The sequence below is a fragment of the Thamnophis sirtalis genome, unplaced genomic scaffold (assembly GCF_051295495.1).
Source record: "Thamnophis sirtalis isolate CommonGarterSnake01/CBP01778 unplaced genomic scaffold, rThaSir2_p1.2 scaffold_1, whole genome shotgun sequence".
NCBI classification, from domain to species: Eukaryota; Metazoa; Chordata; class Lepidosauria; order Squamata; family Natricidae; genus Thamnophis; species Thamnophis sirtalis.
The window spans coordinates 177,195,038-177,216,721 of NW_028261381.1; the positions used below are offsets into that span (position 1 = coordinate 177,195,038).

General features: G+C 45.8%; 2 protein-coding genes across 2 annotated transcripts in view; one reads left to right on the forward strand and one right to left on the reverse strand.

Moving 5' to 3' along the window:
• The window catches only part of LOC148049900 (vomeronasal type-2 receptor 26-like), a 41,891-nt gene extending 39,352 nt beyond the window's left edge, over positions 1-2,539 (reverse strand). Inside the window, exon 1 of the mRNA XM_087705209.1 lies at positions 2,299-2,539. Within this exon, the coding sequence (XP_087561335.1) occupies positions 2,299-2,539 (241 nt within the window). The remainder of the gene's footprint in view (positions 1-2,298) is intronic.
• Positions 2,540-2,598: 59 nt separating this feature from the next.
• On the forward strand, positions 2,599-16,708 carry LOC148049901 (vomeronasal type-2 receptor 26-like). The gene is made up of 6 exons (XM_087705220.1): positions 2,599-2,636; positions 3,376-3,605; positions 4,612-4,907; positions 10,981-11,131; positions 12,684-13,126; positions 16,247-16,708. Exons 1-6 carry the CDS (start codon positions 2,599-2,601, stop codon positions 16,706-16,708), a joined length of 1,620 nt encoding a protein of 539 aa, XP_087561346.1.
• The last annotated feature ends 4,976 nt before the right edge of the window (positions 16,709-21,684 follow it).

The window sequence follows — 21,684 nt, forward strand, 5'->3', positions numbered from 1 at the left end:
GCAATTGCCCAAACATCTCAACCGGATCCATCCGGTGTTCCATATCAACCTCATCAAACCAGTTCGGGTGTCCGACCTACGGCCCACAGATGACCCTCCGCCTGCTCCGTTGCTTATTGATGGTGAACGTCATTTTGAAGTCCGTGACATTCTGGATTCCCGTCGGCACCGTAATCGCATCCAATACCTTGTGGCTTGGAAACATTTTCCCCCCTCCCACACGGAATGGGTTGATAAATCCCACGTTCGTGCCCCCCGCTTACTGCAGAAATTTTATGCTTCTTATCCCGACAAGCCTTGACTTTTCTCCTTTCCCTCTCTTGTTTGTTTGTTATTTGTCTGTTTTGTTTGTTTTTTCTTCCAGGCCTGACAGCCTTTTTTCCGGGGGACGGCCGGATGTCAGCTTCTGCTTTGCTGGTGCTTCAGCTGCCATGAAACGGGAAGGGGGGGGGCCTGTATGTGGGAGGGTTTTAATTGATGTGCTGGAGGACTGCTGGAGGAATGTTCTAGGATGTACCAGTCGTTGGGATTGTGCATGCGTACGTGTTTCCCGCCTGCATCAACGGCCTTCACATTCCATCTTGGCCTGTCTTTTTGAAGTTCTCTCACACCTGACATTTGAAGGACTTATGATTGGACTGGAGCTTTGATCCTAAGGGGGGGGAACGGGCTTTGCTATATATCAATTGCTTTCGCGCCATATTATTCAGATTTTGCTTCACTACTGCTCGCTTACCATTTATAATTAGTAAACGTACTTTGGATTTCCAACCCATGGAGTCTCCTGGTCTTCTTTCCTAATTATGGAGTGGAGTGGGGCGTGACAGATAGATTGAGGTCACCCAGAAAGGTAAACGGGTGTGGGCAGGAGGCTGCCCATGTTAGTAGCAGGGACGTGCAGTCACTAGAGGCAAGGGAGGTGAAGCCTCACCAGTCTCCTTAGGAAAAAGAAAGAAATTTAAATATATATTTTTTAAATAATTAAAGCCAAGATAGTTGCTACCAGATTCCAGGTCACAGTGGCTTGGTGTCTGCTTAGTGTTAACCAAAGCAGGAGGCGAGAGAACTCGGGGCCTCTTTTCCATAAGGAATTTTTCGCCTTCTAAAAGTTAAGAAAGAGTTAGAAGGCAAAGAAGTTCAGATGGAAAAGAGGCACTAATTCTCCTGGCTCCTGATTTGCAAGCAGCGAATCATGTCTTCTTGAGCACGCTTACGTTGGGCAGGGCGTGCTTCAGAGGAGAGAGGAGTGGGCGAGAAGGAGGAGGCTGGCTCTTTGCTGCAGACCTGGGCGCTTGGTGGCTCCCGCGATGCAAAGTGCCCCGCCGCCCCGGCCTGCTTCTCCAGGCTCTGCCGCTGGAAGTCCCGGATCGCCTCTGGGGGAAGGCTGGGTGAGAAGCGGAGCGAAGCTTCTCCGCGGCTTCCCGGTGCTATGCAGAGGCTCTTGCAGGAGCGCGTGCCAACGGCCGGCGGCCCGGAGTGGCCCCAGCTGCAAGACCGCCGGCCGCTAGCATGCGCTCCTGCGAGAGCCTCTGCTCAGCGCCTGGAGGCCGCGGAGAAGCTTCGCTCCGCTTCTCACCCAGCCTTCCCCCAGAGACGATCCGGGACTTCCAGCGACGAAGCCTGGAGAAGCAGGGCAGGGCAGTGGGCGGGCAGCAGCATTGGAGGCTGCGGGGCACTTTGCATCGCGGGAGCCGCCAAACGCCTTTGCTGCAGACCCGGGCGCTAAGCTGCTCCCGTGATGCAATTCCCCCCCCCCGCCGAGGCCGACCGCTGCCCTGCTTCGCTGCTTCGCAAAAGGATGCCCAGCTGAGCCTCACCAGGTATAAACCTCACCGCACATCACTGGTTAGTAGTGAAGTTAACTTGTTAGCATGTACAATGTTCTAATTAAGGGCTCTGTAACATAGCAGGAAGCAAAGTATGGTATTTAAGGACAACTTGCAGATGATGGTCTTAGGAAGAGCGTGTTCATGTTTAACCTGAATATTTTTTTTTAGATTTTGTGACTTTTTATAGGAGATAGCAACTCCACCTCCTCTACAGTAAACATGGGAATCTCTTACTTTGATAATGGAGTCAGGGAGGGGTAGTTTCAACCATGTTTTGCAGACAAATATAATGTTGAACGTAGCCATATGTAGTAAGAGGAGGAATTCAGGCATTTTGTTTATGATGCTTCTTGTGTTACTGAGCTTGCATTTAAGGTCGGTAGTGGTTGGTAATGAGGAGGTTAGGGGCATGTGTACCTAGTTTTGGATGGTGGGAGTTGGATGCTGGGTGATGGGCTATGGGACTTACTTTTGATGCAATCAGTGTGGTAGTCGATGTATAAGTCAGTATCTCCTTGGTGTTGACGCCTTTTGAGTTCTGCACAGAGTTTGCAAGAGTGGGCTCGTTGCAGTATGGATAGGTCAGGCCATGAGCAAAATTTGTTATGGTTGCAGTTGGTACTCGCAATTGAGTTTATTGTATAAATGAATTTGCATTTGCTGGACTCATTCTTGCAAACCTCTATAAAACTGTGGGGCCAATGAGCCATCGTTGTTCTTGAACTCTGGAAATTCCAATGATTTCATCAGGGGAGATGGTTGGTGTACGATGGTTACTGATAATGTTGCAAACCTTTGTGATACCAGGTTTGTATGTGTCATCTAGTCCAAATAAAATAGTGTTAGGACAAGAAATGCTTGTTCTAGGGATCTTCAGATCTTTGTCCTTGTCTCAATAAAGAGGAAAATTTGAGAAATAGGCTAGAATTTCCTAACTTGCCAGAACTCTTCATGAGAAAAATGAGATACAACTTAAAGGTTAGGAGGGACAGCACCTATAATACTCACTGCCCTGGTGAAGAAGTTGACTTGTAATATTACTTTGAACATAAAGTCACAGGAAAAAAACCTAAAGAAAAGTTCAATCTTTGCCACTGTGGGGTACTACAAAAAAACCCATTCAGTTTAGAAGTCAGCAAAGCTTATGAATAATGGCTCTTAGTAAATCTTAGTAAATCTGTGCCTCTCCCCCCATTGTGGAGGGCTTCAGCCAAGTGAAGAAGGGAGGGAGAACAGAGGGTGATAAAATGATATGAGATATGGACAGACACGCTTTTCTCATTCCTCACAAATCAATCCAAGCTGAATGAAAGAGATTACAGATGAACAGACTTGGAAGGAATCTTAGAGGTCGTCTTGACCAACCCTCCCCCCATCCAAGCAGAAGACCTTACACCATTTCTGACAAATGGAAATCCAATGTCTTCTTGAAAGCCTCCAGTGATGAAACTCCGGTTCCAAAGACACACAAAAATGGCAAGTCCAACTTCACCAGCACACAAAATCACACAAAATTTAATGTTCCCCAATATTTCTCTCTCAATAGACTCACACCCCAATACTACCAGCACATCCTGGCCTTGATGTTTGCTGTCATGGAGGTGAACAAGGATCTGGATCTCCTTCCCAACATCACACTTGGCTTCCAGGTCTATGAGAATGCCCAGATTCCAAGGGAGATTTCCTCACACAGCCTCTCTCTTCTGTCTACACGAGGCCGAATGGTTCCAGATTACAAATGTGACAGGCAAGACACCCTGCTCTCTGTCATTGGAGGTGACAATGCCAAATCCTCAAGGCAGATGGCCTCCATCTTCAGCCTCTTCAAGGTCCCACAGGTAAGGGGAATATAATATGTAATAGAAAAACAACAGAAGCCAAGGAATTGTTGGGGGGACACATTTTATATTGCAAGATACATTTTTATATAACCACTAAATAATATTGATATAATTCTGAAAGAAGAAGCACTTCCTGACTTTCATAGTTTATCATGTTTCTGTACCTTTCAGTTCAGTTTATTCTCTGCATCAGGTGGATGGTTTGTTCCTTTGACTTCTCATCAATCACAACCAGGCAAAATAGGTAATTGGTGGCTCTTCCTAAGAAGGGAGGAAGATGAAGCCTGCCATTGAAAGTGGATAAACCTGAGTATTGGGACAATAAAACATACAATGGGGACATTTAAAGTCAGCATTGAAATGTACTTTGTCTTTTAAAGAGGTTTCTCACTTTCTCCAGCTTGGTGTTGGCTTTGAGTTCACTCAGGGAGACAGAAGAGTTTATCCTTCTTTCTTCCAAATTAATCCCAGTGAATTTCCTCAGTATGTGGGATTAGTCCAGCTGCTCCTGTATTTCCAGTGGAACTGGGTTGGGTTGGTGGCCCCTGATGATGACAATGGAGAACATTTCATCTCAACTGTGATGCCAATGCTCAAGGAGAAGGAAATCTGCCTGGCCTTCACTCAAATGATGAATTCTGATTTTGCTAATAGTCCAAGTTCGAAAGGAATCCATATTTTAAACACTTGGTCTAAAGCCAAAGTGATTATTCTATTTGGAGACTCTAGTACCATCAGAAATGTACAACTGTTGGTGTTAGTTTATGAAACATTGACAAAAAAATCATTTCTGAATGTCTGGATCCTTACATCCAATTGGAAATTTAATGTGATGAAATCTGAATATCTATTGAAAGCTATAAAGCCCTTCCATGGGGCTTTGCATTTTAGAGACCACACCAGGGATATCTCCAAATTCAGCTGTGTTCTCATGTCTTTAGACCCTTTGAACCCACAAAGGAATGTCTTTCTCCCGCGATGGTGGGAATGGGTCTTTGACTGCCAGATCCACAAACCAGACAAGGTCCCTCCGAAGGAGAAAAAACCCTGTACAGGAAAAGAGAATTTGCAGAATCTGCCAGCTTACGTGTTTGAAGCAAGCATGGCAGGTGAAAGTTACAATATCTACAATGCCATTTATGCTCTGGCACATTCATTACATGCAATGTATGAGTCCAGAGGGCAACCAGCCATGCTAAGACTTGGAAAGAGGATCTCAAATATCCAGTCATGGCAGGTAATTTCTGTGACTTTTTTCTAAATCCAGTCCATAGATCTTTCTAGAAGAAGTTTCCCATATGCATTTCTGGAAATAAAATGCACATGGCATCATATCACTGCATATAATTGGCATGAAACCAACTGGAAACTAATTTAAAAAAACAATTATCAAGTGAATTTCGTATAGTTTTTGTTGAAAAGAGATAAGTTCCATTTAGGGAAGTCCTTTGAAAAAGGTCTTCAGAGATTGAGTTTCATAAAGTGGTCATTCCAGGGAGGTATCATCATCCCAGAATAACAGAGAACATAGAACAAGATTCTGCCAGATGTTTCAACTGTCCTATTGGGCATATTTTCAGAACCATCTCAGTTTCCTTCTGGATGTAGCCTGGGTGGTGATTATGATGATGGTGATGTTCTTATCCATTCAGTCATCTCTGAATCTTTGGAATCCTATATGCCAGGTCTCTCCACATTTTCCGATCTTGCCCTCCTTTCCAAAAAGACACTCAACTCAGTTCATTTTAACTGTGGCTTAGTTTCTATGGCTTCAGTGGTGGGTTGCTCCCAGTTCAGCCCAATTTGGCAGAACCAGTAGTACAGTAGTGGCAGTGCAAGGCTCTGCCCACCCACCCATACATTTATGTGTGCGCACAAAATCATTGTGCATAGACATGAGCGCTTGTGGGAGCGCCCCAAAACACATAGTGAAAAAATTGTCAACCCAACACTGTATGGCTTGGCATGTGTGAGTCGACCCATGTATTGAGTTTGCCATTTCTTGCGCTACAGAGCTGGTTGTACGAACACAATCTCTGTTAACTTTAGCACACACAATAGGACTTAACGTAGTGTAAAATTCATTTCTGAAATGCATAAATATGAGTTCGTCCTGTTCTCTGCAGGGTTGCATCCGCCGAGTCACGCCCAGCCGCCCTGTTTAGGATCACCCGCTCCCTCCTTAATAAGAGGGATGGGGGAGATCCCTTGCAGGGTAGGGCTGAGGATTATGCCCAATTCCTGGCGGACAAAGTTGCTCGGTTTAGGTCGGACTTGGACTCCACCGCAGTAGATCCAGCCGGGACACAGGGGATTTACTTGGCAAACCATCTCTGGGTTGAGTTCCAGGATGTTGCCTCCGGGGATGTGGACAAGGCCATTCGAGCTGTAAGTGCCTCCACCTGTATTCTGGACCCGTGTCCCTCCTGGCTGGTTGCCAACAGCAGGGAGGTGACACATGGCTGGATCCAGGCGGTCGTGACCGCCTCCCTTCGGGAGGGGTACTTCCCCGCCGCACTTAAAACGGCGGTGGTGAGACCCCTCCTGAAGAAACCATCCTTGGATCCAGCCATTTTAAACAACTATCGTCCTGTCTCCAACCTCCCCTTTATTGGGAAGGTTGTTGAGAAGGTGGTGGCCTTCCAGCTCCAACGGGCCTTGGAGGAAGCTAGTTACCTTGACCCCTTCCAGTCCGGCTTCAGACCGGGTTACAGCACAGAAACCGCTTTGGTCGCATTGACCGATGATCTCTGGAGGGCCAGAGATGGAGGCCATGCGTCCATCCTGGTTCTCCTTGACCTCTCAGCGGCGTTCGATACCATCGATCATGGTATCCTTCTGCGACGACTGCGGGAGGTGGGGGTGGGAGGCACTGTTTTGCAGTGGTTCTCCTCTTACCTCTCGGACAGGTCGCAGTCGGTGTTGGTCGGGGGGCAGAGATCGTCCCTGAGGCCCCTAAAATATGGGGTGCCGCAGGGTTCGGTCTTATCCCCCCTACTATTTAACATATACATGAAACCGCTGGGCGAGATCATTCGAAGGCACGGGATAAAATACCACCAATACGCGGACGATACACAATTGTATCTGTCCGCCCCGTGCCAACTCAATGAAGCGGTGGATGTGATGAGCCAGGGCCTTGAGGCCGTTAAGAGCTGGATGAGTGCTAACAAACTGGTACTCAACCCGGACAAGACCGAGTGGCTGTTGTGCTTCCCTCCCAATAATTTGGCTGACATTCCAACACTCAGGCTGGGGGGTCAAATTTTATACCCCTCAGACAGGGTCCGTAACTTAGGAGTCCTCCTGGATTCACAACTGACTTTCGACCATCAGCTGTCGGCTGTGACCAGGGGGGCATTTGCCCAGGTTCGCCTGGTCCGACAGTTACGGCCCTACCTGAACCGGGAGGCTCTCGCAGCAGTCACTCGAGCCCTTGTGATCTCTAGGCTGGAATACTGCAATGGGCTCTACATGGGGTTGCCCTTGAAGAGCATCCGGAGACTGCAGTTAGTCCAGAATGCAGCCGCGCGAGTGATAGTGGGCGCACCGCGGTTCGCCCACATTACACCCATCCTCCGCGAGCTGCACTGGCTACCTGTCGGTCTCCGGGTGCGCTTCAGGGTACTGATGACCACCTTTAAAGCACTCCATGGTAGTGGATCTGGATACTTGAGAGACCGCCTTCTGCCGATTACCTCCCTCCGACCGATTAGATCACACAGGCTGGGCCTCCTCCGGATTCCATCCGCCAGTCAATGTCGACTGGCGACTACACGGAGGAGGGCCTTTTCTGTTGCAGCTCCGACCCTGTGGAACGATCTCCCCGTTGAGATCCGTACCCTCACCACCACCCAGACCTTCCGCACAGCCCTCAAGACCTGGCTCTCCCAGCAGGCCTGGGGATAGGTTCTAATTTACCCGCCCGAGTGTTGACTGTTGAATGCATGTTGTGGTTTTACTATTTTATTTTTAGTCACTTATTGTTTGTCCCTTGTTGCTGCACACCCTTCCCTTATGATTGTAAGCCGCCCTGAGTCCCCTCAGGGAGAAGGGCGGCCTATAAGTCTTAATAAAATGACTCAAAAAAAAAATGACTCAAAAAATGACTCAAAATGAGTTCCTCCCATTATTTCTGGAGAGAATTCCACCAATGCTCATGTTAACAGTAAACACAGCCCTAAGCCTTGACCATTTTCTTTGAGTCCTGCATTTGGATTCCATAATAGCTAAACCGGTGTGGTGTAGTGGTTAGAATGCAGGACTGTAGGCTACATCTGCTGACTGCCAGTTGCCTGCAATTTGGGAGATCAAATCTCACCAGGCTCAAGATTGACTCAGCCTTCCATCCTTCCGAGGTGGGTTAAATGAGGACCCCGATTGTTCATGGCAAGAGGCTGGCTCTGTAAACCACTTAGAGAGGGCTGTATAGCACTGTGAAGTGGTAGATAAGTCTAAGTGCTATTACTAGTGCTAAACAAGTTAAAAGTTGCCTTTTCACTCTATATTCTTTTAACTACCCACCATTTTAGCCATGAAGGCAGCATAACCACCATTCCTTGCTAGCCTTCACTTTTAAGGATTGGGTGATTTGGTTCATTTTCCAGGGCTTAATCCCCCTTTATCCAACATCTTACAGCCTTGATACTTCTGAAGCCTTGTAAACTTCAATTTGAGTGAGTTGCTTCTTCATCACACAGTTCTTGGGAGGAAAGAGTTTCTTGTGACCTGATGGCTGTAGCTGGTCTGTATCTCAGGAAGGCTTGTAAGGCTGAAAGGATCAACTACATCTTACTTGTTGTAGCTTCAGAGTCACCTTGTTTGTTCCACCAAATGCCTCATCCTTCTTTTAGTTCTCTACTTCAATGCCCTTTCTCTCATGCCCCATTCCCTGTGTCCATCAGTGTTTCATTCACATGGGCTTTTGGCTTTTGTAGTTTTGGAGGTTGTGGGAACTGGAACTCTAGTCCAACAAAGAGAAAGATTAGGGGTGAACTGAATGCAGCTTTCCAAATACTGAGGGGCTGTCACAGAGAAGAGGGGCTCAATTTATCTCCAGAGCATCTGAAGGCAGGACAAGAAATAATAGATGGAAGATTATCAAAGAGAGATCCAGCCTAGAATTAAGGAAAAATTTCATTATAGTGAGAATAAATAGAAATAAAGAAACATGGAAACCGACAGCAGAAAAAGACATAGTGGTCCATTGACTCCCCCTTTTCTTTTTTTTCCTTTTTAATCTCTGTATTTGTTTTTATTTTAATTACTATTTTTATAGTTTATTTATTTTTATGTTATTTTTTTCATTTTTGTCAGATGATGGATATGTGATCCCAAGCAAGCTTAATCTCAGTGACAGATGATTGACCCACTATCTCTGGTGGAAATTGGTTCTAAGTTTCCACTCCCATTTATGTGAAATAATTATGTGAAATAATAATATCAATAATGTATATAGGTATCACTCTCATAGAACTGCAGTTGAAGAAGCTATAATAAAAATGCCCATTGGGAAAGAGGAGTTTTTGAAGTTTTGTGTTACTTCTGATTATTCAGATCTCCACCAAAGAAACTCTTCTAGATTCTCAGATATACCCACATCTCCTAAGATGATGGCCACCCCAGAACGATAGAAACCATGATGCCTCATTTGTTGTCTTCAACAAATTACTCCATTATCTGAATGTCTGTTTTCTTTCAGCTTCTTCCCTATTTGAGGACTGTCCAGTTCAACAACAGTGCTGGAGATGAAATATACTTCTCAGAAGATGGACTGGGGTCTGCTCGTTATGATCTTCTCAACTGGGTTCTCTTCCCAAATCTATCTTTTGTCCCCATGAAAGTTGGACATATAGACCATGGGGCTTCCCAAGACCAAGATTTCATCATCAACTCTGATGCAATTGTCTGGGCAATAAAGGTAAACTGGAAGGTCAAATAAATCCAACAAAAGACTCGTTCCCTTCTGGACATTCCGAAAATCCTCCTTACAAGAAAATTGTGGGCAACCATTTGATGAAAAACTTGTTTTACATATAACATGTTTGAAGTCTGATTTGTGACAGATCAAAAATTGTTTTAGATTGTTTGTTTTAGGAAAACTATGTCTCAATTCGTAAGTCTTCTTTTGCATGCCGAGTCCCAGTTCCAATCTCCAGTATCGTTGGGTGGTTTGGAGTGGCACTGGCCTTAACCCCCCAATGGGTTTTCTTGATTTGTGATGTGCCCTAGGTAACCATTTCTTTTGAAGACACTCAGATAATGGAATCAGGAATGAACAAATCAATAAAAAAAGCATATTCAATGTTTGGGCCACCAACAGTATTTGTCTTTTCTCTTTTAGAAGGTGCCTATTGCTAGGTGTGGCATGAAGAGGTGCCATGCAGGAGAGAGGAGAAGAGTTCCAGAGGGTGAGCAGGTCTGTTGCTACCAATGTGTCCCTTGTCCAGAAGGAACCATTTCTAACCAGACAGGTAGAACACACTTTAAATGTAGACCTGCCAGGATCAAAAAAGCAAATGTCAAATGTATTATCATTGTTTGGTAGATTGACATTCTTCAAACAATTCATGCTTTTCAGCAGAACCTCTAAGTTCATGGATCTAAACTCTCCTCATCCCTCCCCACCCCCCAGACAGCTTTTCTGCTCCTCAGCAATTTACAGGGTAATTCCAGAGCACAATTCATGGGTTCCCTACAGGACTGTCTAGTCCAACCCTTAAACCAAGATGGACCTTGACAGACTTGAACACTGGACCCTATCTAACAAAATGAAATTTAACATAGAGAAAAGTGAAGTCTTATACTTAGGCAAGAAAAAAAATCAAAAGTACACATACAAACTGGGTGAAACCAAGCTTAATAACAGTAACTATGAGAGCGACATTGGAGCCTTAGTAGACAACCAGCTAAATATGAGCCAACAGAGTTGTAGCCGCCAGGAGCTGAGTGCGGAAGAATAATCTTCCGCTGGCTTTGCACCCAGGCGGTTTCCTCCAACTTCTTCCCCATCATGTCCACCCCCCACTACTTACACGGGGATGGACCCCAGTGGCTGAAGTAGCTCCAGGGTTCTCCGGCTCCCAGGTGGTGGTTCTAATTTAAAAATAGGGTTTGATTTGCCAAAAGATCAGCAAGGAGGAAAAAGGAACAAGATGGCATCTTCCATTTTTGGGACTCCAGAAGAAAATCCTCAATCTTGGGCTAAGTCAACAGCCAAGCCCACTGAAGTTGAGGATAATTCTGAGGTAGTTAGATCTGAAAGGAGAGGTTCTTCTGATGCAAGCTCTGGTGACTATGTAATTCCAAAGGGTGTGGAAAGTGAGGCTCCTGAAAACACAGAAAAACTGCTTCAGGCTCAAGTGAAGAAAAGCCCCTACCAGCATGTGGCAATGCACTTCATCCCTACCTCAGTCCAGCCCTCTCTTACTATCTTACTATCACACATGGTGGACATGCAAGGTGGCCAAAAAATACTGGACCAAAATTAAAAAGTGGCTTGAGGAAATAACAGGGAACTGCATTGATTGGAAAACAGAACTATTTTTATTAGGTCTAACCACAACAAAGTACAGTAGAGAAATATACTTAGTCCTACATATTACAACAATACAACACAACACAACACAATACAATAGCAGAGTTGGATGGGACCTTTGAACTCTTCTAGTCCAACCCCCTGCCTACACAGGAAACCCTATATCATTTCAGACAAATGGCTAGCCAACATCTTCTTAAAGACTTCCAGTGTTGGGGCATACACAACTTCTGGAGGCAAGCAAACAGTGGCCAGAATATCATATGCACAGAAATGGAAAAACAATATAATACTGAAGGAAGACAAGGTGATAAGGATGATCTTAGAATGTGCAGAGATGGACGAATTGACACAGGAAATACAAAGAAAGGAGGAGACAGAATATTATTTAGTTTGGGAAAAATGGTACAAATGTCTAGAGTCCCAGGGGACTGCAAAGTCTCGTTTAAGACTGGTGGACTTCAAATCCCAGAATTCCCCAGCCAAAGAGCCAACTTTGCAGACCCCTGGGCTAGACAATAGAAACAAGAAATAAGAAATTGGGAAATGTAAAATTAAGGTATAGCAGAATAATAAGGATATAGAGATAAGATAGGGGGTAGGAAAGATAAGTTAAGCTATATCAATGTAAGAAAAGTATATACAATACAATGTAGGTAATATAAAATACAGGATTCCTGGCTGATAGATCCATCTATCTTATTGGGGTTCCAGTTTAAAGTGGAAAAGGGAAGTGTATAATCTCTCTCACACAGAAAGACACTGCAGTCACAAGTTAGAGAGACCGCTTGCTGCCAATTACCTCCAATAGACCGATTAGATCCCACAGATTAGGCCTCCTCCGAATTCCATCCACTGGCCAATGCCGACTGGCGATCACCCGGAGGAGGGCCTTCTCTGTGGCTGCTCCGGCCCTTTGGAACGAGCTCCCCGTGGAGATTCGGACCCTCACCACCCTCCAGACCTTCCGCAAAGCCCTTAAAACCTGGCTGTTCCGACAGGCCTGGGGCTAATGAGTTTTTCTCCCCACTCGAATGGTATGGTTGTTGAGTGTTTTAAATTGTGGTATTGTTTTGTTCGTGTTCTTTTTTCTTATTTGAACCCCCCCCCCTGACTTGGGTTGTGAGCTGCCCTGAGTCCCCTCGGGGGAAAGGGCGGCATAGAAATATAATAAATTCAATTCAATTCAATTCAATTCAATTAGCAGTGATTACAGATGGCCTTTTCTTTCCCACAAAAACTGACCATGCCAGTTGGAACTGAACAGATTCTATTCTCTGGCTTACCTTTCCCTAGAATCATCCTGAATGAAGGATGATTTCCCTTTTTGATGCACCATCAACTGCACTATATCACTACCAACATCATTTGTAGGTTGGCCAGACCAAAAGGGGACCTTGTCATGTCATTCCTGCAAAGGCATAATGATCATGGCAGATGATGCTAAAATCCTTACACAAAAAATCTTAATTTCAGATGCAGCCCACTGTGACCCTTGCCCAGAAGATCAGTATCCCAACAAGGACAAGGACCAATGCATTGCCAAAAAGATCCACTTCCTCAGCTATCAAGAGACCCTTGGATACACTTTGACTTCTCTAGCTCTTTTCCTTTCTCTGATCACATCTGCAGTACTGATGATTTTCCGTAAATATCATGACACACCAATAGTCAAGGCCAACAACCGAAATCTCACCTACATCCTTCTGGTCTCCCTTCTGGTCTGCTTCCTCTGCTCCTTTTTCTTCATTGGTCATCCTGGGAAGCTCACTTGTCTCTTCCGACAAACTGCCTTTGTCATTCTCTTTTCTCTTGCAGTTTCCTCTGTGTTGGCAAAAACAGTCATGGTGGTCTTGGCCTTCATGGCCACCAAACCAGGAAACAGAACAAGGAAAATGCTAGGAAAAACACTAACCAACTCGTAACAGGGAGGGGCAGATACGGCGGGGACTTCAGGGCAGGCCATTACCGGGGAAGGAGGGTTCGCTACATTACAGAGATCCCTCCTTCCGGCCCTGGGAGTCCCACTCCGAGACCAGATGGCGTAAGTAGTCAGGACCCTGGTCTCAGGCTGTTGTTGCTAAATGCCAGGTCTGTTGTCCATAAAGCTCCTCTCGTCCGGGACTTAATTTTAGACGAGAGGGCAGACCTGGCATGTATTACTGAAACCTGGCTGGGCCCAGAGGGAGGAGTCCCCCTTGTAGAGCTGTGCCCAGAAGGATTTCAGGTGCTGCATCAGCCGAGAGCCCAGGGAAGGGGTGGAGGTGTGGCCGCCGTTATCCGGGAGTCGCTAGTTCCTCGTAGGGTCCCTGCTCCGGAGATTGTCGGGTGTGAGTCTTTGCTGTTAAAGTTGGACCTCAAGTGGGGTTGCTGCTAACGTACCTGCCTCCCAACAGCGTTGCAGCAGCCCTCCCCTCGCTCCTCGAGTCGGTAGCCGAGCTGGCAGTTGAATTCCCTAGGCTGATGGTCCTGGGGGACTTTAACTTGCCATCGCTCGGTGAAAACTCTGATGGGGCGCAGGAGTTCATGGCTTCCATGACAGCCATGGGCTTGACCCAAGTAATTCGAGGCCCAACCCACTCAGCGGGACACATGCTTGACCTTGTATTTCTCTCGGAGCAGTGGATTTATGATCTTGGTCTGAGGGGGAGCGACATCATACCCCTGTCGTGGTCAGACCATTGCCTACTGAGGCTCGACTTCCGGAGGCCAAACCCCCACTGTAGGGAGGAGGAACCGACCAGGTGGTTCCGCCCCAGGCGTCTTATGGAGCCATCAAGGTTCCAGACAGAGCTTGGGGTTATTCCTGACACTTTCGCCCACAGTCCGGTGGAGACTCTGGCTGCTGCGTGGCACTTGGCAGCGTCAGAGGCCCTCGACCGGATTGCGCCACTGCGGCTCCTCCGAGGCGGCGGATCCCGGAGACCTCCTTGGTTTACCGAGGAGCTCCGGGAGATGAAGCGCCGGAGGAGATGCCTAGAGCACCGTTGGAGGTCCGATAAGTCCGAATCGAACCGAGCAATGGTAACCACCTGCACCAGGGAATATACTAGGGCACTTAGGGCTGCAAAAAGATCGCACATAGCCACCCTGGTCGCATCCGCTGAGTCCCGCCCAGCCGCCCTGTTCAGGATAACCCGCTCCCTACTGAACAAAAGGGAGACGGGGGAACCCCTGCAGGGCAGAGCTGAAGAATATGCCCAATTCTTAGCGGACAAAATTGCTCGGTTTCGGTCGGACTTGGACTCCACACCTGCAGTTCCAGCCGAGGCACAGGGGGATCAAGGAGAACAGCTCTGGGTTGAGTTTCAGGACGTTACCCCCAGGGATGTGGACAAGGCCATGAGAGCTGTAAGCTCCTCCACCTGTGTTCTGGATCCGTGTCCCTCATGGCTGGTTGTTAACTGCAGTGAGGTGACACGAGGCTGGATCCAGGCGGTTGTAACCGCCTCCCTTCGGGAGGGGAACTTCCCCGCCGCACTGAAAGCGGCGGTGGTGAGACCCCTCCTGAAGAAACCATCCTTGGATCCAGCTGTCCTCAACAGTTATCGTCCGGTCTCCAACCTCCCCTTTCTGGGGAAGGTTGTTGAGAAGGTGGTGGCCTTCCAGCTCCAACGGTCCTTGGAGGAAGCAAACTATCTAGACCCCTTCCAGTCAGGCTTCAGACCCGGTTACAGCACAGAAACCGCTTTGGTCGCATTGATGGATGATCTTTGGAGAGCCAGAGATGAAGGACATTCCTCCATCCTGGTCCTTCTTGACCTCTCAGCGGCTTTCGATACCATCGACCATGGTATCCTTCTGCGACGACTGCGGGAGGTGGGAGTGGGAGGCACCGTGCTACGGTGGTTCTCCTCCTACCTCTCGGACAGGTCGCAGTCGGTGTTAGTGGGTGGGGAGAGATCGTCCCCAAGGCCCCTAAATTATGGGGTGCCGCAGGGCTCGGTCTTATCCCCCCTACTATTTAACATCTACATGAAACCGCTGGGAGAGATCATCCGCAGGCACGGGATTAGATACCATCAATATGCGGACGATACTCAACTGTATCTGTCCGCCCCGTGCCAAATCAATGAAGCGGTTGACGTGATGGGCCGGGGTCTTGAAGCCGTTATGGACTGGATGAGGGTTAACAAGCTTGTGCTCAACCCAGAAAAGACCGAGTGGCTGTTGTGTTTCCCTCCCAAAGATTTGGCCAATATTCCAACACTCAGGCTGGGGGGTCAAATTTTACACCCCTCAGAGAGGGTCCGCAACTTGGGAGTCCTCCTGGATCCACAGCTGTCATTCGACCACCATTTAACGGCTGTGACCAGGGGGGCATTCGCCCAGGTACGCCTGGTGCGCCAGTTGCGACCCTACCTGAACCGGGAGGCACTCACAACAGTCACTCGGGCCCTTGTGCTCTCTAGGCTGGAATACTGCAATGTGCTCTACATGGGGCTGCCCTTGAGGAGCATCCGGCGACTTCAGTTAGTGCAGAACGCGGCCGCGCGAGTGATCGCGGGTGCACCCCGATTCACCCGCATAACACCTATCCTCCGCGAGCTGCGCTGGCTACCTGTCGATCTCCGGATGCGCTTCAAGGTGCTTTTACTCACCCATAAAGCCCTACATGGCAGTGGATCTGGATACTTGAGAGACCGCCTTCTGCCGATTACCTCCCTACGACCTATAAGATCGCATAGACTGGGCCTCCTCCGCATTCCATCGGCCAGCCAGTGTCGGCTGGCAACTACAAGGAGGAGGGCCTTTTCAGCAGTCGCCCCGACCCTTTGGAACGAGCTCCCCGTGGAGATTCGTACCCTCTCCACCGTCCAAGCCTTCCGCACAGCCTTGAAGAACTGGCTCGCCCGTCAGGCCTGGGGATAAGGACCGTTACCCCGCCCGAATATTGAATGCATGGTGTTGATTTTATTATATGTTGTCGTCTTAATGTTGTATTCCCCCTCCCTTGGTTTTCTGTGAGCCGCCCTGAGTCCCCTCAGGGAAAAGGGCGGCCTACAAATGTCAATAAAACCATAATTAAAAAAAAAAAAACCATTGTCATAAACTGTCCCCTAATTCAAGTGATCATTTGTGCCATCTGGCTGATAACCTCTCCTCCATTTCCCAAATTTGACTTCCACTCCTTGGTGGGAGAGGCCATCTTGGAATGTAATGAAGGCTCAGATTTGATGTTTTACACTGCCCTTGCGTACCTGGGTTTCTTGGCCCTTGTCAGTTTCACGGTGGCTTTTCTGGCTAGGAAATTGCCTGACAGCTTTAACGAAGCCAAGTTCATTACTTTCAGCATGCTGGTCTTTTGCAGTGTTTGGATCTCATTCCTCCCCACATACCTGAGCACCAAAGGGAAGTCCATGGTAGCTGTGGAGATCTTCTCCATCTTGGCCTCTGGGGCTGGTCTCTTGGCTTGCATCTTTTTCCCCAAATGCTTCATTATCCTACTGAGGCCCCATCTGAATTGCCGAGAGAATATAATGAGACACAAGAAACTCTGATTTATATCTCTGATTTGCATGGGGACAGAGAACTTTATTTTGTCTTTGGAATATTGTTATATTTAATGTTATTTCTGATAACAATATATCTGTTAATTAAAATGGCAGCCAAAAGCAAATAGCGAAACAGAGACTGACACTGGGTAAGCCTAGCAACAGAGGCGTGTCTTAATTAAGTTTAATCGGATTCAGTTCAATCAGAAGGCGGACAATATTAACCTATGTATGGATGCTATCTCCCCTCTATTAGAAGAGGCATATCAGGTAAGTACCAACACTCTTTCTCCAGATCTCTTGTAGGAATGGTAAGAAGTGATGGCTGGAAACTTATCAAAGAGAGACCCAACTTAGAATGGTGTTTTTTTTGAGAGAGAGAGAGAGAGAGAATGATTACTAATTTAAAATAGCATATTTTCTCATTTTAATGTAATATAATAAGATAAATGAAAATAAAATAAATAGAATGGAATAGAATAGAGTGGAATAGAGTAACCGAGTTGGGGGGACCTTGGAGATCTTCTTGTCCAAACCCCTGTTAGGCAGTAAACCCTACATCACTTCAGATAAATGGTTATCCAACATCTTTTTAAAAACTTCCAGTGTTGGAGCATTTACAGCTTCTGGAAGCAACTTGTTTCACTGATTTATTGTTCTAACTATCAGGAAATTTCTCCTTAGTTCTAACTTGCTTCTCTCCTTGATTAGTTTCCACGCATTGCTTCTTGTCCTGTCCTCAGGTGCTTTGGAGAATAGCTTGACTCCCTCTTCTTTCGGACAGCCCCTGAGATATTGGAAGACTGCTGTCATGTCATTCTTAGTCCTTCTTTTCGTTAAAATAGAGATACCCCGTTCCTACAACCATTCTTCATTCTTCATATATTTTAGCCTCCAGTCCCCTAATCTTCTTGGTTAAATGAAATGACTGTTGTTGCCCCAACTGAAATTACATATTTACTGGAGCTCCAGAGTTTTCTGCAACGCTCCACAAACAGCAAGAGGGAAGCAGAACGAACGACGTTCTCACATGGCCACATGGTGCAGTTACAGAAGTGGCCCCCATTTTCCATGTGGCAACAGCTGAATGAGGCCATCTGTCGAGCCCGAATTTGACATATGTGTAGCCATTTTATTTAGCTCTCTATTATACTCATTTATTTCTTTTCTTTCTCTTTACTATGAAAGGGAAGTTTTCAGGCTCTCCACATTCTTAAGGTGGGGGGGGGACAAATAGATAGTGAGGATTGTTTTGGCTAGGAGTTCCTATGGGAACAGAGGCGAGAATGGAAGGTGGAGTTTGAAGACACTGGTCAATGTGGATGGATTATTTATTGGAGAGTGTGACTTTTGAGGGATGTTTCTAACTTACAATATTATGTGGTGTAATTCAGGTTTGTTTCAGATCTGGAATTAAAAACAGACTTTGCCAATTTGATGTCCACCTAAATAAAAGAAATTTGTTTTCGAAAATGGACTTTGCACATTTCTTCTTGGAATGGTTTCATCACTTGGAAACCTGACACCATAGGTGGCTGCTACCAAAATCATGCCAGAAGTGCTTGCTAAGTGAATCTCTCCCAACACGTATGGAACAACATCAGTTTTTTATGCTTTATAGACCTGCAAACATTGTCAATGTGTAGCTTAGGACAATTGGCTACAGCCACTTCATCCCAGCCCCCTCACCCCAGCTGACACATGGCATTCACCCCTCCCTAGCTGCCATGGTTCATACACCCCTCTTTCCAAAGTGGATAAGCCAGGCCATGGCAGAAGTGATCATGCTTGCCTTTCGACTCCCTTTGAGCTGCTCCACTTTGACTGAAGTGCGAAGGGTGAGCATCAGAGGTTCCTGCCAGTTCTAACCTCTTCTATAGAAGAGGTTCCACAAATCTACAATGTCGTTTAGAACCGGATCCAGCTCCCTCCCCCCACCCGTCCGCACATCTTCAAGATGAAGAGCAAGAGAAGGAATTCTGGGAGTTGAAATCCACAAGTCTTAAAGCTGTCAAGTTTGAATACCCCTGGATGTATTCTGTGCCAACATTTTGGTTGCTAAGCAAGAGCATTGTTAAGGGAGTGTCACCACATTTTACAAGTTGGCTATGCCCACTCAGTCATATTACTGCCAAGCCACTCCCACTTGGTCACATGGCTGGCAAGCCACTCCCACTCGGTCACATAGCCAGCAAGCCACTCCCACAAAGCAGGCCACACCTACAGAAAAGGTTCTAAAAAGACTTCCTGGGGGCGGAGCCTGTCGCCGAGGAGGGCTCAACCGAGCTCCTCTCAGAGATCTGGTCTGTATATCTAAATAAGATCATAGATATCACCCCTTTTTGGCTATAAAGGGGCAGGGAGTAGCTCTGTGTGCTAGGGTCTATTCGTAATTCACAGCCTTTCTCTTTTTTTTTGGCTGTGGACAGAGATTAGATCCAGCGTAAGCGGAGCCTTTATCTCCAGCCAGTTCTTCTCTGCTGCCTTTTTTTGCAGCCCTAGACAGGCGACACCCCCCCCCCCAGGACAAAGCAAAGTTGTTTGAAGCTAGGATTAATACGGGCGGTTCCCACCCCTGTGAGATTTATGCTTTTATTACTATCTTAAACACCAGCCTCATTTGTCCTAGAGGCTTCTTTGTTTAAACGGACTTCAAAATGGCGATTTCTCTCCGTTGGTGACTGATAGGGGATGTACTTAGCCGGCTTTACCTTCCTGCAGACCGCTCCTTAACAAAATAATCTTCTTTTTGGAAACAGAGGGGAGCGAAAGCGCTGTTTATTTGTTTATTTATAATGGCACCCAGGTCAAAATCGAAGCGTCTCTCTACGAATGTGCCTAAAGAATCTATGAATGAACTTAAAGAATCTACTATGGAATCGCAGCCCTTGTCTCCTACGCCCTCTACTGGAGAATTCTTAACACAGGAATTTTTCTTTCAAATGTTTAATGATTTTAAACAAGAAATTAAAGAATTTGTATTGGAGCTATATGGTGATTTAAAGTCTAAAATTGCCCAAATGAAGGCGAATACGTTTGCAACCGTGTCTGCCCTGTCAGATTATACCGCTGAAATAGAGAATAAATTGGAAAGTTTGGAGGAGGCTAATTCTAATTTGACTATTAATATTCAAATATTACAACAAAAAATTAGAGAAACTCAAGAACAGCTCGTTATGATAAACTTTAACAAGAAGGCATTTGCAATAAGAGTCAGAGGATTCCGCGAAAAGGAGCGAGAGAATCTGAAACAGACCTTTGTTGAAGCCTTCAGCCATGCGGTGGGAAGCCCGGGACTTAATTTTGATTGGCAGATTCGGAAAATCTATCGCCAGAATTTGTTGGTAGCGGAACAGCGACAGCTCCCGAGGGACATAATTATATATTTCTCCACAAAAGAATCCAGAAATGTGATCATGCAAAAGTTTTACAATAATAGTTTGCGAGTTGATGGCCAGGATGTGATTGACTTCAAAGAAATACCATCCCAGATGTTAAAAGCAAGAAGAGACTATACTTTCTTAACCAAAGAGCTTAGAAATCATCAGATTCAATATAAATGGGAGGCCCCAGCCGGCATTACGGTCACATTTGAGAATCAAAGACTTCGTCTCAATTCTGTTTCGGAGGCCCGAGATTTCTATTACAAGACTTTGAAGGCGGGACTTCCTGACTCACTTGGAAAAGAGGAAAGACAAGCTGAAGGAGAAGGCAAGCAACAGACCACATTGCTGCAAGATGGAGGGGGTAGCTCTCCCTCCCTCGGAGAAGCAGGAAAGCGGAGATCGAGGATTTAGACATTCTAAAATATTCGTCAAAGGTGTGGATTGAATGGGGGTTTGCGACCTCTCTCCGGTAGAAAAAGCGGAATTGGATATTGGTGGGGTGATGCTGAATGTATATATGTAAAATGTATGCAGAATGATTTACGCTGTTTAAATTCTGTTAGAAGGGAAAGTATGATGAGATCATTTTAAAATAGAAGGTAAACTGATTCTTGTTGAAAGTATGTGGAAGGATCCATGCTATTTAATTTTTATTAGAAGGGAAAGCTTGGTGAAATTATTTTGAGTTAGATTTTAAACTAATGTCTGTATAAATTTGATAATGGTAAATATCAGAGAAGCAAGGGATGAGGGTAAAATGCATGCGGAATGATTTACGTTGTTTAAATCCTACTAGAAGGGAAAGCTGGATGGGATCATTTTAAGATAGAATGCAAACTGACTTTTGTGTAAAGTAATATTTGATCCACGCTGCTTAAATTTTACTAGAAGGGAAAGTTTGGTCAGATTATTTTGAGCTAGATTGTAAATTGATGTCTGCACAAATTTGTATAAATTTTGACTCTTGTGTGAATTACTGTTTGAAAATAAGGTTAAGAAAGGTTATTTGGAGGGATTATGGGAAATAGTGGTAAATATTAGAGAAGCAAGGGATGAGGGTAAAATGCACATGGAATGATTTACGCTGTTTAAATCCTATTAGAAGGGAAAGTTTGACGAGATTATTCTTCTGTAAAGTAATATTTGAATATGTGGAATGATTCACGCTGCTTAAATTTTACTAGAAGGGAAAGTTTGGGGAGATTATTTTTGAGCTAGATTGTAAGAGGAATGGGAGAGCCTACAGGAGGTTGGGGTAAATAACAAAGAAGCAAGAGACGAGAATAAAATACATATAGAATGACTTACACTATTTAAACATAGATAAAGATGGGGGGCTGAGCTTAACACAAAGAGTTTTTTTTCTCTTGTTTTCTTTTCTTTTTTTTTTCTTTCTTTTCCTTTATATAATTTGTATTTTCTTTCTATCTATTTTTTTTAATATATTACTTTTATTTTTAATCCATACGAATATAAGATACTTTAGATAGAGGGCAGTGCCAGGTGTGGGCCCTGGGAAGTCGGGAGGATTAGGGATGGGGATTTATGGGGGGTGGGTGGGTGGGTGTTAACATAGTCTCAATAAGAATTGGAATT